Consider the following 18,334-nt stretch of genomic DNA (forward strand, 5'->3'; position numbering starts at 1 on the left):
GTTTAATCTGCACAATACCAAAAATAAGACAAGAAAATCTGCTTGGATTTCAGTAATTACATGAAAGAGCCAGGAATTTTTGTGACAAAGAACAAACAGCTTGTAACACCACGGAGTGAGCCCCTCATACAGGTTTTAGCACAGTGCTCTGGCACAGCCTGCAGAGCAGAGAAAGCCTTGACAAAACCCCCACGCTGCATCTGCAGATGTGCCCCTGCTGTATGTATGCTCTGCTTAACCAAAGCCACTCTCTCTGTTTCCAGCTGGATAAGGATGTAAAGCTGAAATGCCACAGGACAGGTGTTCTGCTATCTCCCAACTTCAGGTAGGAGCTGCTGAAAAAAATGAGGAAGGGAAAAAAAGGCCAACTACACAATAGTCAGATAAGTCAAAAGAACTGAAACTCAGCTTTATTGTATATCTTTTAAAAAGTATTCTACAATAATGGCTCAGAATACTACCACAATGTACAGGGACAAGGCAGTGCTCTGGGCTATGACTGTAGATTACTCTCTCATATATATATATATAAATATATATATATATATATATATATATATATATATATATATATATATTTTCAAGAGCTTAAGAAAGGTTGAAGCATGGCAGTTCGACATTTCTTAAGCATGTATTTAATAATTTTAACATCTTCTAGATCTCTCATATTACAGCAGGATTTATCAAATGCAGTGTAGTCACAGAAGTCTTGCATAAATAGAAATATTGAGATTTTACTTTGAATATTGTCTATGATATAAATTCTGCCTTACCTTTAAAAAAAAAAATCTCCAGATCATTATGTGACCTGAGAGTCTTTCCTTTTCTTTCTCTTTAAGAGTTTTTAAATATATATATATTTTCATATATTTGCTATTGTACATCAAAGTATATATGAATCCCATCATTTCTGTTATATTTTTCTTCAGACATGGTCTGAAGCAAAATCACCAACAACAAAATCAAAAACTTCCTCGTTATCATAGGAAAGCCAAAGAGGATCTTTCCCCTTTTTTGTGTGTTTCAGTACTGATATTTTTTAAACTTGAAAGGATTCTTCATCATCTAGAGGTCCATAGATCATTTAAAGCAGTCTTTATAAGCAAATTTACATGTTTTGACATGCTTTTGTGAGGCAGTTAGTATCAAAATCCAATAGCATTTCTTACAGAGCCATATGACTTTCTGCGATGCAGATATACATTTCATTTCTAAAAAGCCACAGTTTTATTTCTACATCTGCTCTCATCAAATCCCCAGGATTCATTCATAAAACTGCTGCTGTTCCAAATGCTGATGCTGATATCCCTGCTGTGGATTAAGACATACACCCAACCTGGTGACATCATCACATGGAAGATTGATAAGTAGGAAAACACCCTCCCCAAATCCACAGAGAGTCTTTTCTATCTCTGAATCCTCATGATTCATGTCACCCAACAGTGCAATGTGGCGAAGACACGACTCAGTGCAGGCTAAGGGTCTTCATCCATCAAAGGAATCTCTAGGAGAAACAAAGAAATAGCATTGGCTGCTGATTGCAATTTCCCTTTTCGCTTTTGCGGTGTATTATTGTTACCACTTCTACAAAAATCAGAAATGGACATTGCAAGTATCTGAACAAGACATGGGATATGGCCAATTCTAGACCCACTCAGACTCTGACACCTCTATGAAAATTAGATAATTGAAACTACACAGTTTTCCTCCAAAAACTTAGGACCACATAAACCTAAATGCAAACATCCTTGCTACTATATTAACCACTGAAGCAGCATTCAGAGGTGGCAGGGACTGGCAGCCCCATAGTTTCTTCTTCTCCTCCTGGGTGTCCTGTTCCCCTTGTGATATCAGTAAAACTATCCAAACCCCTCTGAAGAAGAAGACTCCCTCCGCTCAGACCTTCACCCACACTGAATTTAGGACACTGGGCTTCAGCTAAGTGGCAATGGAAAGTGGGATTGAGCCTCTAAATTTCTCCAAGGAAAGCCATCTAGTTTTCTTAACATGCTGAGCAGCAGCAATCAGAACTCCATGAAATCCTGTCAGTACATGCTCATGCTCAATTTGAAGGCAGGCAATAAGAATGGCAAGCTTTCTCCTGGCACATGGACCTGTGGGCACATTCTCCTTATGCTGTGACCTCCATGTCCTTAGTTAAGGCTCACATGCTTCAGATGGAAGCAACGTTTTGCTGGATGCACAGACAAGATGAGTTTGTTAATAAAGGCTGCCAATTTTGGCCCAGTATGAAAATATTATTTATTTTCTCTTTCAAGGAGAAAACCCTGTTATTTGCTGGGAAAGCCAGGGTATGTGGGGGAGCTGTGAACGTAGGAGTTGAGGAGCAGATGAACAGACCAGCACAGGCAAGATGAGGGTTGGCTTTGCTGCTGTACACAGGTGTTTGCTACATCCCTGTTGATGAGACTGAGGTCTGGACAGGAGCCTTCTGGCCTGGCATTCAAAAGATATGCAGCACAGCTAACAAGGACATATCACAGACATGAAATTCTATAACCATGAAGTTTTATGATTTTTAAAAAGTTTCAAATTAAGGTGCAGAAAGTACAAGCAAGATGGAGAAAGTACAAGCAAGTCAGCTGGGTGAATTCCTGCTCTGCCAGCACAAACAAACGATGTCCCCTGTCCCTGGACTCACCTATTGCCCCTGTGCAAGACTCACCATCTGTGATATCGATCCGGGGACTCGTGGATGCAGCATCCCCCTCAGGGCTGTGGGATACGTCAGTCCGATCTGAGCCGGGCAGTGCTGCTGCTTGGCATGTCAGGGATGGGTACAAGCTCTGGAGCAGTTCAGAGGAACCTGACCTACTGTCACAGGTCTCAAATTCACTGGGCTGCATGTCTGGAATCCTGGGACCAGGGTAAGCGGGAGGGTTCTGATCTTCTGTCTGCAAAATATGCCCCTGGTCTGTGGCAGCTGAGTATCTGGGTGCCAGGGCATTCAAGCCACTGCTGACAGCTTCATCGTAGGAAGGCAGCATGACAGGAACTCCATCCACCACCACGAAGTCGGGGTCGCCCATGGAGCCCTCCTGGTTCCCTCTAGTCAAACACAGAGAGGTTATCGCAGAGAGCAGGAGCGTGTCAGCAGCAGCTTGGAGCAGCTACTGAACTTCAGTAAGCACAGCACTTCCTAGTCATGCCAAATGAGCCTACAGGGCCATTAACATTCACAGAAATGTTTGCCAAACTATGGTTGGGTTGACAGGTGGAATCTTGTACAATTGGAATAAATGAAACCAGTAACATGAAGAAGAGTTCCAAGAAGGGAAGGTAAACAGGTATGTGGAAGATAAAAGGACCACCATTTCCTGTGCTGTGCACAGTAGGTATCATGGATATAAGATCAACTACAAATGTAGTTCACCAGGCAAAAGTGTCAGAACCCCTGGTAAAATGTATTCTAAGCACAAAAGTGTTTACAGCCCAGGTAAACGGGCACTGAGATCACTGGATGCTGCTGGATGACAAGGGTTTGGTGGCAAGACTTGTGGCCTCCTTTGAGGATAGAGGCTTCCTTAACCAGTATTAATCTGGTTTCTATTTTAAGCAAAACATTTCTATTAATTGGAAAGGTCCATTAAACCCTAAAAAATCTGTTTAGTAGCCTATTAAACACAGTATAGTGCAGGCAAGAGGGAATTGGTCCCAAGTACCTTTAAGACATGAAAACATCTGAAAAGGAGAGGACTGAAAGCCATTTTAGTAAACTAGACAAGTCCAGTTATAGGCCTTCCTCATAAAGAGCTTTATGACAATCAATGACAAATGCTCCCAGCTCTGTGATATTTTATGGAAATAAATGAAGATGCAGGAGATGTTTATGAATTGTGATGAAAATTACACTAATGAAGGTAAAATAAAGCCATAATATAAATTGTCCATAGAGAAAAAAGAAATTCTTTCTTAAAACTTACTAAGTCTACAGTAGTTAAAAAATTAATTCCCCCAGCACCTGAAAATGAGTATTTAAAAACATTGTCAGCTATTTTTACAGGCAGAAGCAGCAGCTCTCAATAGAAGAGCAGTAATTACTCCCAGAGTGAATCTGGCAAACTTTGCCTTTTAGCTGCATCAAGGACTACTGCAGGTTTTTAGGTGTGCCCTTCCACACCAGTGGTTCAGGGACTTCTGCTCAGAGCAGAACCAAGTATCTGCAAGGCTCATGAGCTGCTCCATCTCTCCAGCAAGGAGTGCTGAGTGTCAAAACTGAATCAGGGCCCTCAACCTTCAAAATAAGAAAGAAACCAGTACAAACCGTGGAAGGAAATGTGTCTTAAATTTGGTCTGGAACATCCTGGCTAAAATAACCAGTAGCAGTACTAATAAAACACTGGTAGCAGTAAATGCCACTATTTTCCATGTAGTCAGGAGGGTCTCCTGTGTATTTGGCCAGGTTTGTTCTGTAACAGAAAAACAATACAAGAGTTGTGTTTGTATATTCCCATTGTTATTTTATATTCAACACTACTTAGAAGTGCTAGTTAGGATCAGACATTTTTTATATGCAACTTGTAAAAACATACATAAAATCTTTGCCATGTACCAAAAGCAGTCTTAACATTAAGCAGTCACAGAGGCTGGATCTTGCTTTTTCCCTTTGACTGGTCTTCTATATATGCAATCATGACTTTAGCTTGCACACATATAAAAATATCCAGATGCGGAAAAATACAATTGAAGAGGCAATGATCAAAAATGGTTTAGACTCATTCAGGATCTTGGGAATGCATTATATTTAGCCTTCTTCAAAACCTAAGACTCTTGAAAATCAGTTTGAACATAGTAGCATCTTGAAACAGATGCTCACCACTTCACCACGAAACAGCTGCAGCTCACCAGGCATTACCAAAACAAGGGACTGTAAAAAGACAGGACTATCAGGATGGGACTATCCTTCACCTGTTTTGACACAGTACACTTGGTAGGAGGGGAACCACTCTCCATACTGGCAGGTGATGTACTTGTAGTCGTTGGTGAGGGTGTAGCCAGGGTCACAGTAGAACTCCACCACCGTCCCGTGGTTGTAGCGCTCGCACGGCCGCGGGTGGCAGATGTAGTCTCCATGACTCACCATTGGAGGTAGTGGACAAACTTGGGCAAGCAAACAAAGAGAAAAGGAGAAAGACATCAATGCCAGCAAGCTGCCACTGGGCAGCTTCAGAGTGTCAGAATGCAGCAGGCACACTCCAGGCTCCCTCTCAGCTCCCTGCTGTTCTGGGAATGTCTCAGTGGCACCAGTGCCCAGTGGAGGGGTGCACATGCCAGGAGGTCACTGAGATGGGATCTGGGAAGCTTCCAATCCTCTGTGGGAAGAGAGGAAGACAAAAGGGGACACGTGCCCGTCAGGTGGCAGCATGGGGATGTAGCAGGACAGTCAAAATAAGGACAATCATGCTCTTCATGAAGCATGTATAATTCAGCTGTAACATGCTATTTTTTCTTTCATTGACATAATTAAATGGTTGTATGCTCTAACTAAATTCCTTTAAAAAATAAGTTTGCCATCAGCAGTGCTGCAGGAGATGCAAAGCACCTAGTGTTGCTTAAGCACATGCAGTCTGTATCACTGTAATTTTATTAAGTTGAGTTAAAGTCCACTGGTATTTGTGTTTTGTTATTTCTAAACAACCCAAACTGATCTCAGTGGGACTACTGGTGGAGTGTGGTCTTAAATATAGCAGAGGCTGAGCCCATGTTAATTAAGTAGAATGGTTTACTTAGGGTTAGGTAAATAAGAGAGAATTGCAATATAAACATGTGGGAGTTTTCCTGTAGGTCCTGGAACGACAGCCCAGGAAGATGAACTCCATGGAGAACTGAGGGAACACTCAGTAAAACAGCAGTGGGGAAAGCAACTCACAAGCAGTATTTTTACAAGAGAGGAAACTTTTCCACTGTGTAAGTGTTGATTGATTATTGCTTTCTTAAGTTCTTTTAGCACAGGGCAAAAAAACCCCTACAAGGTGTAATGATGTTTCAAATGACTGCATACTGACCCAAAAGGGGCTTCAGTCACTGGCTGGCTGCTTTCATTTCCCTTCAGAGGCAGCTCCCAGCTGGGTCAGTGCCCCATCTACAGGCCCTTCCCTTCACTTCATGCCTCTCTCATGCAGGCAAGACCTGCTGCATTGATTTAAATAATGAAAATGACATCTCTTGGAAGAAGAATCTTCCCAGAAATTACAATTCAGCTGCTTCTCCCTGTGAATCTTGTTACATGAATAATGCATTTCATAAAAAAATACACAAGATATTAAATGAATCTTCAAGAGAGGCTGATTACAATGTGCAGCAGTGTCTATTCCCCATCCTCTGGAGACACAGTTTTGTTTGCATTTTCACTGGCAAGGCTTAATAATAACTTGAAATCAGAGTAAGTAATTCACATAAAAATTCACATCCTCAATGCTCTGCACACTTTTCAAAGTCTCTGGGCCAATAAGAAAGAGGAATACTTTACTGGGAAGTCAACTCAAGATTGAAAACAATTTTCTTAAGATGAGGATGAGGTTGTCAGACAGAGAAAGTAGGAAAGCACCTATTAATAATTCTTGCATTAAAAAGCAAATGATCAGTGAAAGCCACAATCCTGGCCTACCATAAGGAAACCTGAGATGTTTTTATTACCTATGTTTAGAGCATGAGAACAAAGGTAGAGAACAATCTAAGTTCCTCTGCAACTGAATTTTGCCAAGCTCTGGCAGTGTGCAAGAGATGTGTAGATGCGCACAACCTTTCTAGCAATGAGAAACTAGAGCACACCTTATCACAAAGAGCAACACTCAGAGAAACTAATTTTCCCCTCCAGCAATGTAGCTGCTACATCATCCCTAACCTCTTAATGTCATTGAAAGCCAAAGCAGCCTGCTGAATAGAAAAATCCCTCAAAGCTGGCATCCCAGCAATGTGGGTCAGCTCAGGAATGACACATTGCCAGGCAGATTTAAAGCTATACACTGTGGGGATAGCCCAGGTATGGAGCTGTCAGTCTGTTTACAGATGGAGGTGTATTTTATAACACCCAAAAACCAGACTGTCACTCTTTGTGTTGGATATGTCCCCAGTACTGAGTGCTACCCCTTCCAGGGACACATCCATATTTCAAGGGAAATGCTTGTGTATTGGTGCTGCCTGGAAATTCCTGCAAACAATTTTTTGTTGCCCTGCCAAGTATTAGTCATGAATTAATCGAGGTTTACAGGGTCACACCTGCCAACAGCTCCTGCATGAAACACTGGGAACCAACAGATGCAATGGAACAGGTTTGGAACTGAGGGCTTTTAGCTCAGCTGAAATAATGCTTCATTCTTATGTCAACTGGACTGCAAGAGTCAGGGATTCTAACTCAGAGTATCACTTGAGTATCCCCCACCACCTGCTATGAGCTTTATATCCAGCCAGTTTCAGGATCCCTTTAACACTTCCATGGGCAAACTGGCCCCCACGTGCAGTCTGTAGCATTCAGGTTCAAAGCCTCTTTTCACAAACCAAGTCAAAGACACATCACAAAAAACCCTAAATAAACTCACTTTGAGCTCTGGGCAGTTAGTCATACACTCAGTCCTTTTCTCAACTCCCTTTATTCCCATGGTCATCCTGGTCCAAGATCCTTTAAAGCCAGTGTAAGGACAGCCAGCAAGTGGCCTTGGTTTTGATTGTGGAAAAGAAAGATTATGAAAGTCTGGAGGGCTGCTGAACTGTCTTGGCTCTTTTGGACAGAAAATTTTTAGTGCAGAGCCAATCACATTATAGGCTCTGAACCCATATTTATGCCAGATACCAGTGTATGATACTGGTTACATGGATTAAAGGAAAGTGTCAGATCAAATATGGAGAGAAATTTAGGTGACAAACCTAAGGCCACTGAAGTTTTTTAGGAAAGTTAAAATTCTATCATTCCCCATGATGAACCCTAATTGTATTTGGAAACTACAGGCCATGGACTTCAGGCAAATGCATCAAACTTACAGAATGAAAATAGTCATAAACTGATTACAATAAAAGTATATCTGACAAGTACATTTTCACTGCCAAAACCAACAGCAGTATGCACAATAATCATAGAAACAAGGGAATTCTACTTCAGAAGGTTCTCACACATCAAAAAAAGGCCCTAAGTGCTGTTCTTAAATATGATACTAAATCTTTACTACCAGTAGCTTTTAGCATCTTCACTTTATAAGGCTTTGGAGACTTTAATGCTCTAATTACAGCATCCAGCATGGATAATCCAGTAGTATTTTCTGACGACCAGCATTAAAAGACCACATGCCTGTGTCCCTAACTTTGGAGCTTGGCAGAGGGACAGACATAATTCAAACAGTATCTGCTGGTGGTTCTGCAGCAGGTGATCCCAGGTCTCTGGATCTGTCTTTGTACAGCAATTGGCCACAGACTGTAAAGGGATTTACAGGAACTTTATAGCTCAGCATTCTCAGCTGAAAAGTTGAATCATTCATCAAAAAGAAAGAGCAATTGTGTTTATATGGCAAACAAATCCCTTGCTGGATGCTCAAGAGTCCTGTTACTCAAGGTAGTTGAAGTGAAGAATTCCTGATTTGATTTAGTGGACTTCTCTGCCTGCTCCTAGGAGCTGCTGGACAGCTGAGGGCTCTCCTCTGAGATCAGCTTTCTGCTCTGGATGATTTTAATAAAGGACTAACACTATCAGGAAGAGCTTAAAACCTGTGGAGCTGAGCCTTGTGTTACCAGCAGTGTGACACGGTGGCCTGGGGCAGAGGCAAGGGCTGCTCTGCCCCACGGAGTGTCCTCTCCATCACAGCCCTGCAGAGCTGCTTCCCTTGGAGCACAGCCAGGGGAGGGAGGACAGGCTGAGGGCATTGGAGGAATTAATGAGGGTCACCCAGTGATTTTTCCTACCCATTATGGTCAAGATGCTTTTTAAACTCTGCCCAGAGGATGCTGCGGTGATTCTGCAACGCTGACACTGGAGCTGGAGGAGGGAGGGAAGATTCTTTGGCATTAGCATATTCTCAGTTAACATCAATGGTGCAGCATAAAGACATTGCATGACTTTTTAAAAGCCACTGGGAGAGAGATAACTGTGGAGCTACAGATGTTTACACTGCTCAAAACCCACTTTTCAGTCAGTGTTCAAAGGATAGTGATTTCAGTCTGTGGTCAAATTAGACAGGTGGTAAATCACTTAGGTTTTGCCCAGCGTTTTTTATGTGAGCCAAAACCTAAAAATAAAAATGTCTTGAAGTACAGGATATTTACCTATTAAAAAAATAAGGGGTAGGAACAAGCCAGCTTATTTTCCACCTGTGATTATTTGTCTCAAGCTACTAGCTCACCTTTTGTATACGATATTAATTTCTTGGTTTGCTGGGTTAGCAGAAAACCCCAGTGTAAGGCCAGTCATTTCTGTTTGACACAGGGATGGAGAGGATTGGAGACATTTGCACCTTATAAAGAATAACACTTCTCCCAAACACATAGTGAATATCTGCTCATTATGCAAAGAGTGAGAGCAGATTAAGATGAAACTTTGAGATGAGAAAGACACAGATAAAAACCTGCCAGTTCCACTGTGCAGGAAAACGCTGGTGTGCCTCAGAGAACCATCTGAGAGGGGGAGACACTGTCTGCTCTGCTCACAAACTGGAAGAGAACTAGAGTTTCTCCTGACCCTCACTTGTCATTTTTGTACACATCAGGACAGAAATCACCAGGAATCTGGACCCTTTCACCTGGCTACATCATCCCAACCAACTCAAGCTGTCACTTACTCCATGAGACCACAGCTGTGTATGTCCCAGCAGGTCTGACCCTTCCCATCCAGGGTGGCCAGGTCCCCACCTGAAGATTTACTGGTTGGCTTCTGGGGACTAAGGAGGGATCCTTTTCCATATGCTGCCTCCATAAAAGCACATGCTTAGGGATGCAAGATCTGAAAACTGTATTTTTTTATAGAAACATAGAAGATTAAGATTATGTTTGTTCTTTTTCCTGTTTCTTTATGAGCACTGTGCTAATAAACTTGGTTTCTTGGTTCCCTCAGTGTCATCACCCTTCAAGCCTTCAGAATAAAACAAATCATCCATCATCATCAGCCATTTTTCTTTCACATTCATAAAAATTCCTGTCCAGCTCACCTGACAGACCTGCCCATTTCCACAGGTATTACCAGTAAATGAATCACACCTGCACTGCACAGTACAGAGACTGAGGAAATTAATTCTGTACTTTGAATACCAAAAAAGGGATTTTTTCTATCCTATACTTAGATTTCAATTTACAGAATGTACAAAAACCAATGTATTTTAATTCTAATATAGCAAAACAAAAATTCCCATAAAATATCCAGTATTCTAAGTAGGATGGAGGAAAAACTACTGTACTTAAGCACTCATATACAATCAAAAGCTTGAAGAAGAAATTTAGAGGTTTGTAAAAGAAAGGAAATAACAAATCTTGTTGCTTTAAAATAAGCCCTGTCAAATCATCTCATTCTAAGAACATCTGCTTAATAAGACTTTTTTTAATGTCACTTTTCAGGAATGTGAGCAGAACAGGAAGCATTACTGGAGTAAATTTTCATTTATTGTGAACATCAACTTAACAATACCCTATGGAAGCATTCCTAGAACAAATGCTGCTGGCACTGTGAAGGGAGACTTAGTCTGTACTGGAACAAACTTGGAGGCCATAGAATTTGTGTTCTGAAAGTGATGCCATGCTTTCAGGAACTTTTCTGATTACTCATTCCCAGAGCAAAACAACAGCACCAATAGTAATAACACAGTAGAAAGCTTGGTGGAAACAACTGAGCCCTCATATTTTAAGTAAATCCTACTTAAGCCTGACTGAAGGTGTAAAGTAATGAAGATACAAGACACTTATTTTGGGCTCTCAAGTTGCCATAGAATTTATTTCTTGAAAGCCTAGAGCAAGAATTATTAATAATATTGCACTCTTAAAATAGTATACAAATTCTTTTCAATCTTGACCTTTCTTGATTACTTAACCTTCACCATGCCAATTAAATGTTTTCTACTGAAAAGACAGCTAACAGGTAAGCAATTTCTTTTCAATCACTGAGCAAGTCAATGTTCAAGCTGCCAGGAACATGCTGCAGGTCTCCTGGCTCCAGGCTGCTGGCTGTACCCCTAGAAAATGACCCCTGGGTAATTCTGAAGCAGCTTTGGCAGTGAGGTAAGCCTTTCAATATGCACACAGTGAGAAGAACTTCTCACCTTTACAGAATGTTAAATGAATTGAATAATTAAGTTTTTTAAGAAATGCTGCTTCTCTGACCAAGCTTTGACCAACACCATCTTGCTGAGAATTGCATGAAACAGTATAAAACTAGTTTCAAACATACTGTAATCATAACTTAATATTAGCTGATTCCAAAATGGAAACAGAGTGTTTTACAATCACTTATGGTACACATTTCCTTCCTGGAACTGCAAATTACCCAGCAGGTTTTGCAGTTCCAGTCAGCTGAACTCCTACAGGATCATCATGCCAAATTCACACTCAACCTCAACAACTATGCTCTTCCCAGCACAGTATCCTGTAAACATTGATATCAATGCTGAAGTCTTTAGTTTCAAATGCATTTCTCAACAAATACAGGATGAAGCACACCCCAAGTGATCTTTTTCTTATAAATTATAAGTTAAACAGGGAAAGCTTCATTTAAACTACAAAAAATTGATGACAAATTTGCAGAGAGAGAGCTAGGACTTCTTTTAGCAAATGGCTTGCAATTATATTTAAGGAAATATTTATATTCATTATTTACATGTGAGTGGTTAGAGCACTGTGGTCTCATTTATAGCAGATAATTTTGGCTTTCTTCATCACTTGATTCCAGTTTTGTTTCTTCCTTCCCTCATGAGTGAATGGCTTTATGATCAGCAATGGTCTTTTCAGGACTTTGAGAAGCAGATGCTGGGGGCTACACAGACACTTTTCAGGAAGGAATTAGAAAACTCCAAAATAAATCAAGGCTTGGGTATTTGACAGTTTGAACCTATCCTCCTCCTAATTCTATCTCACAGCAACAAATAAATAAATAATTCTAATAAGTACACTAACAATTTAACCAATGCTAAACCCACCACAATAATTAGTTAATTAACCGAAAAATCTCAAATTAGCAAACTAAAACCACTACAACATCCCAGGATAACCTGAGGACAGTAAAAGGTCAAAGTGCTTAGAAGTACCATGGAGTGGAGGGGAGACAGAGAGCAGTCAGGAAGCTGGCTAAGAAAACCAGGCAGCCAAAGGCTCCTGTCAGGAATATCTGAGAAAACCAGTGCCCACTGAAGGCTGGATGTATCAGTGGGTTTTTGTGTTACTTTAATCCCTCTTTTTAGCTTAGCTTTTGCTCCATTGATATAAGCAAGAATCCCTTGAGATTGTGTGCAGCTACCTACACCAGTCATCAGGGATTGATGGAGACAAGGAATACTGGAATGGCCAAGGTGTAATCCAGGGCTTAACTGAAGGCTGAGGAAATCAAGCTATACCACATAAGGAAGGAAAAAGCACAAGTTCCCTTTCCCAATGGAGAGCTTCAAGGAAAAAAAAAAAAAAAAAAAAAAACGGGGAGGAAAACCAGCAGATGATCTTAGCAGTGTAATTTCACAAACCATCTTCCAAGACCAGGAAGGCATGGAGGAGTGTTGGTTTCTGTCATTTATGTTCAGTTCACAAGTACCTGCCTACACAGATTGGTGGAAGTGCCACCCTTTAAATATGGGCTTTATCTCTGGAAATGAACAAGTGAGTAATTGAGTAGACTTCCTGATGCACAGAGTCCATAGCTACACTTCCCTCCATCTGTGGAAGATGTTCCAATTTTGTGACCAAATTTAATGAACATGTCCATAAAGCACAGAGATGTTTGATTTCAAGGTAGGCAATGTGTTATTTTCCCTTCCAAGCAGCCTTGTCAGACACAGTTAAAGTGTGATATGATAAAATAGTCCTTAGGAAGAATTTTTGTCAGCTTTCCACCACCTAACCCACAGTATATTTAAAGCACTATGGATAAAACACTACATGTATCTGGCAGGTAATATGAAACTCCAGGGCAGGAACTACATGAACAAGTTGGGGTGTCTGACTCATTCTGGAAATGCTAAGGAGTTTTTGAAAGGTACAGAGGTGATGGAGAAGGTGTGAAACAATTATTTATTCTGGCAGTCCTGTGCAACAAGCAATACTAAAGATATGAAAGAAACAGATTACAAGATGTTTTTCTGTTGCTTTCTTGAAAAACAATGAGCATTGAAGAAGGCATCTATTTCAATCACAACCAAAATCAAAGAAGCTTTCTGCAATGCAAAAAAGGAGCAATCACTTAGGAATATAATGTTATTTATGTTCTTCAATGTCTTCAACTTGCAGCCTGTTCTCCAAACTCTCCATCCCTCACAAAAAGAGCTGCAAAAAGACCACTTTGTTGTGTATCCATTCTATCTTGGATTTGGACTATTTTTCTTCATGTTTCACTTTGCAATACAGCTGCTGGAGTTAAGAGACTGGAATACTATTTAGCAGCATAACTTCACTTCTCTGTCTGGCATTTCATGTCTCTGAGCTCCTTCTGAATTCAATTCCTTTCCACACCTCCTCAGCTGTGGGTAACTGATCAAGTTCAGCATTTTCCAACAGCACAAAAATCCAGATACTCAAAGTGTTCACCTTCCACACTCATACATGGATGCATATAATTTCTCACTCCTGGGTAATGAATGAATCATCTGTCTACAGTGCAGAAACAAGCTGAATTATTGAATGACTTTTTCTAAAGAAAAATATACTCTTAAACTTCTTCATCACACTTGCTTTCCACGACAAGCTCCCCCAGGGTGACACACTGTCAGCCTATTTCATCCCTTGGGTATCAGGCTAAAGGTGTCACTGACATAAAGGTGTTGCCCTAGTAAAGGTCCTTAGATACATGGTTGCCTGCTGCTATTTGAGCATTTACTGCTGGTTCCTGAGTCACACATTTTGCTGTAGGCATTGAAATACCACTGTAGTCAGAGCTATTAAAAACCAGGCTATCAATACATCATATGTTAACATTAACTCAGTTAACCTGGATGACCCCTTTGGCAGCTGAGCAATATTTAATTTATTCTCCCTCCTGCCTTCAAGCTGAGTAGGTGCAAACCTAAAACAATCCTGGTATCTACCTCACTTAATTTCTCAATATCACAGTGTCTCATAACTTGCTTGTATTGCTGCCCTCTGCTCCCTCTACAGGACTTGTATCTGTTGGAGATGTGCTGCATCAACATTATCATCTCTGAGGATAAATCAGTCTGTCATGTTGGAATTTATCTAAAGCCTTCTCAAAGTCAGTGGAGAAACAAAGAGAGAAGTCCATTTGTACCAATGTATAACATCTCAGGCTTAGGATTGCTTATTTCATCCTGTCTCCTGAACATAACTGATTACAGGCTGACTTCTATCCTTTTTTTCTCAGTGTTGCTCTATGTTCCTTCAAGAATTTAAAAGATTTTAAGTGCATGGTTTATCAGATAGACAGCTCAGTGTCCATCACTGTTTGTGGCATTAGAAATTGTTATGGAAGAATGCAGTTCTGTGAAGTTTCAGCTATTTTGTTTTGAACTATTACAAGGCTATGGCATTTAATCTGTAATATCACCCTCTTCTGTTGTATCCTTTACTTTCTAGCTGCTAACTCAACCCCTCTCTCTGTGTCTATTCCCAGGCTTATGAGAAGAAAAAAATTAAAGCTCTTTTCTGTATTCTTACCTTTCTTTCCAGAGTATTTTTTTCTCTGCAGCATACTTTGTTGGCTTTGATTTTCATCTGACTAACCCCTTTTTATTCTCAGAAATTTCCTGGAGCCCAGGTAAGGGAGGTTGGGTTCCCTAGCATTTCTGGCTTTGTTGTAAAATTTCTTAATTCCTTCCTTCTCCTATCTTTTTTCCGCACTTTCTATAATTTTCAGAATTCTGACAGTACCTTTATGGTTGCTTAGCTTTGTATCTTTTCATCTACCCTCACAATGAAATGGTTTTATATTCCAGTTTGGAAACACCTTCAGGTTTTTTTCTGTGTTTTTACTCTCTTCTGTTTATTGAATCTCCCTTTCAAAGTCTGTTCCTCATGATTGTTTCATTTTAATCTTGAATTTACCTACAAAACTTTGAAATCTTCTATTTTACATTCTTTGAAATTTAACCTCAGCTAGAGAATCTGCTGGTCCCAGAAAGCAGAATGAAGTTTTGATATTACAATATATTTGATTTCTTGCAGGACCAGATTTTCTGTTCAGCTGGGATGATGCTGAAACAAGACATTCTAGATAACAGGATCATGTCTATTGTTTGCAAACTGAATCAACCTGTTTTCCCTTTTACTCTTAAATACAAAGCTGGGAATTCCCAATGACACTACCCATACAACTGCTTTATTTTCTAACCTTATAATCAAATTCTCCCAGCCCTTCCTCTCTTTATCTGCTTCCCTTGCCACTCCTCATCCAGTTCTTTATAAGAACTATTCCTTACATCTTCTTGGAAGATTTCCAGAGGGCATGAAAAATTAAAATACAGACTCCAGATGGCAAGGAATGTAGTGATATACAGATCATGTTCCCAAAGTGCTTATGGCCACGAGTTTTTTCAGTTTGGTTTGGGGATTCTTGGGTTCAGGGAATGTTTTCTTTTTCCCTCAAAATCCTGTGTAATATCTTAATTCACTTTAAGTACCATATCATAAACATTTCCTAGTTTTAAATGTTTCATTCACAGAGTTCCATACAGGTAAGTTTTCAAGTGCTGGTTCTGCTCTGATGTTTTTGGAAGCTGTTTGATTTATTTTATAATTAATATTTATACCCCATGTGGTTTTCTTCACTCTCATTAATTCTGCACCCATGTCTTTGCATACCAGACTTTACAGAAGGCAATCACTAACTTACATCAGTTTCTAGAGATGGATAATTAACCCCAAACTGGTAATTTTAAAATTATATTAAAAAACCCAAAGCCTAGTTTCCTTCAATTTTCTTGGAAGTGTCTATTGAGTTTCAGTACAAAAGAAGGTTTTAAAAGTTTCTGCATAATTGTCCAAGTCTGCTAGAAAAAATGGAATTTAAGAAAGTTAAAGAAGAAAATTCAGTGTGAAGATGCTTCATCTTATCCTCTAAATGACTGTAAAATTTTCTAGAACTGGTAGAAAAACACCATTTCCTTTACTGTCCTTCTCTGATATCACTCAACCATTTCAACCGAAGCCACTCAAATGATTCAGCTTGAAGCAGACACTCAAAAAATCAATCCAAATGTTTTAAATCTGGCAAAGGCACAAGCATTTAAGAAGAGGATCTCATTGCAGCAAACACTTGGCAATCTGAGCTAGAGGGATCCTTTTTTTGCCAGAGCCATAAGCTCTGCCCTGGCCAGATGCAAACAGCTGGTTCTAGCAGTCTCTGCTCAGCTCTGCACTGCTGGCTGCACTTCAGTGCCGGGTGACAGCTTCTATGCTCTGCTCTGACTAAAGCAGCACTGATTTCACTCATCAGAAAGAAAACTTCCTTCCCTATCAGCAAAAATTAGTCTCTCAAGAGCTGGTGGAAGCTCTGTGCTCACCAATATTGAGGGTAAGGCTGGGAAGCATTAGAAAGCCTGATGTGCAATAGGAGCTGTGCAGTCCCTGGTGTGACCTTCTCCTTAAACAGAGATACAAACCCTTCATTCAGAATTTATTTGCCCTAACAAAAAGGAAAATAATTCAGCACGTTGATGTACAGTACTTCTGTGACTGCACACAAATTTAGGAAATCCTTTCTGTGGAGGCTTCAACAATAACATACATCTAAATTAGGAAGCTGTAAGCAGCATTGTTTATAGGAGAATAAAAGCTCTCAAATGGTTTGCTACAGCTTCCTAGCAGTCATTTGCTTTTAATCATTACCATATTAAAATACTGAGCAGGAAATATCACTACAATACATTTTTAATTGAACATGGAAAAAAATTAATGGAATTAATTTGTTATTTGCAGATTTCCTCTGCGAAAAATACTGCTTGGCAAGATTACACTGCACATATAAAAGGAATGCTGAAAAATTAGCTTGGCATTAGAATGCAAGGTAAAGAATTTAAAAATATGCAGGAAAGGGATTTTGTCCACTAATTAAAAGTAGTGGATTGTAACAAGATTCCTGGAGACTGGCACTCCTTGCACAAATCACTTGAACAAGCCCTTTCAAACAAGGGCATCTCGAGTTGATTTACCCTATCTGGATTCATTTTGAAGATCACTGCACTGCTGAAGCAGCTCTATGCCATAGTTGACAAGGGGAGCTGTCAGGAGTGACCTTTCAGTGCTGCTGGAAGCTCTCTCTGCTCCCCCAAGGATGAGCAGAACCAGCTCTTGCAAGCTTTGTGCTCAGGTTTGGTCTCCTGTGGTTCACTTAAGGAATGCACTGATGGGATGCCCGTGTGAAACCACCATGGAAAGTTTTGGCATTTAAAGAGAGCAGTAAGAAAGTGATTCAAAGGGAGGCTGAATCAAAACCAGAACTCAGGAAGCCTCCTTGATGGTTTGGTCCAGCATCTGGCACACACTGATCCCATCACAGATCATCATAGTTGAGTGGGGATGATAACTTTTGATGTGAGATTTAAAACGTAGAACTGTCAAGGCAGAAGTTCTTGCCTCATGTTTTAAATTATCAAGAAAAAGAGCCTCTCTGTGACTATAATACCAGCAAGAAACAATGAGCACATGAATTTTCTCAGGTATTTTGATTGCAGCTGGGATGCTCACCTGTGTCAAGGAAGACACAGCTTTTTCTGCCTCACACACCTGAGTTTCATGTTCTTATCTTTCTAACTGAAGAATTGTCACTTTTATCAAATCAGTTCTATTGTGTGGATTAAGCCTAACAGGGCCCTTCTGATTTTTTAATGTTTTCATGCTATAAACAACTGCAAACAATCCTTCAAAAAATGGCTTACATAGAGCTGATTGAGGATTAATCTTTCATGGTGAGCTAAATAAACAAGCAAAAAAATCTCTTGTTTTGTCATTCCAAAATTGCAAAGGCATTTTTGAATTCTGGAACTTGAATTGTCAGCTAAAAATAAGGATAATTCAATTGTTTTTGTGCAGTTTATCACTTTGTTGATGCTTTTGGCAAATGTTTGCACTTCCAGAATGCTTAGCATTTAGTTCAGTGACATAAGCATCACATATGAATTCCTATAATTGCTTTTAGCTAAATTCTACATATAGACAGCTTCCCTACAGGCTTGAAATAGAACAAAAATGTAGT

General features: G+C 40.1%; 1 protein-coding gene across 2 annotated transcripts in view; it reads right to left on the reverse strand.

Annotated features, from left to right (window-relative positions):
* Positions 1–570: 570 nt before the first annotated feature.
* Positions 571–18,334, reverse strand: part of SUSD4 (sushi domain containing 4) — a 69,221-nt gene continuing 51,457 nt past the window's right edge. For both annotated transcript variants that reach the window (XM_079297778.1, XM_079297779.1), the window contains exons 6-9: positions 4,930–5,121; positions 4,286–4,430; positions 2,687–3,069; positions 571–1,504 (exon numbers count right to left, since the gene is read on the reverse strand). In XM_079297778.1, coding sequence (XP_079153904.1) covers positions 1,476–1,504; positions 2,687–3,069; positions 4,286–4,430; positions 4,930–5,121 — 749 coding nt within the window. In that variant the 3' untranslated portion in view covers positions 571–1,475. The remainder of the gene's footprint in view (positions 1,505–2,686; positions 3,070–4,285; positions 4,431–4,929; positions 5,122–18,334) is intronic.

Source organism: Erithacus rubecula (genome assembly GCF_903797595.1).
Source record: "Erithacus rubecula genome assembly, chromosome: 2".
In the NCBI taxonomy this organism is placed as follows: domain Eukaryota; kingdom Metazoa; phylum Chordata; class Aves; order Passeriformes; family Muscicapidae; genus Erithacus; species Erithacus rubecula.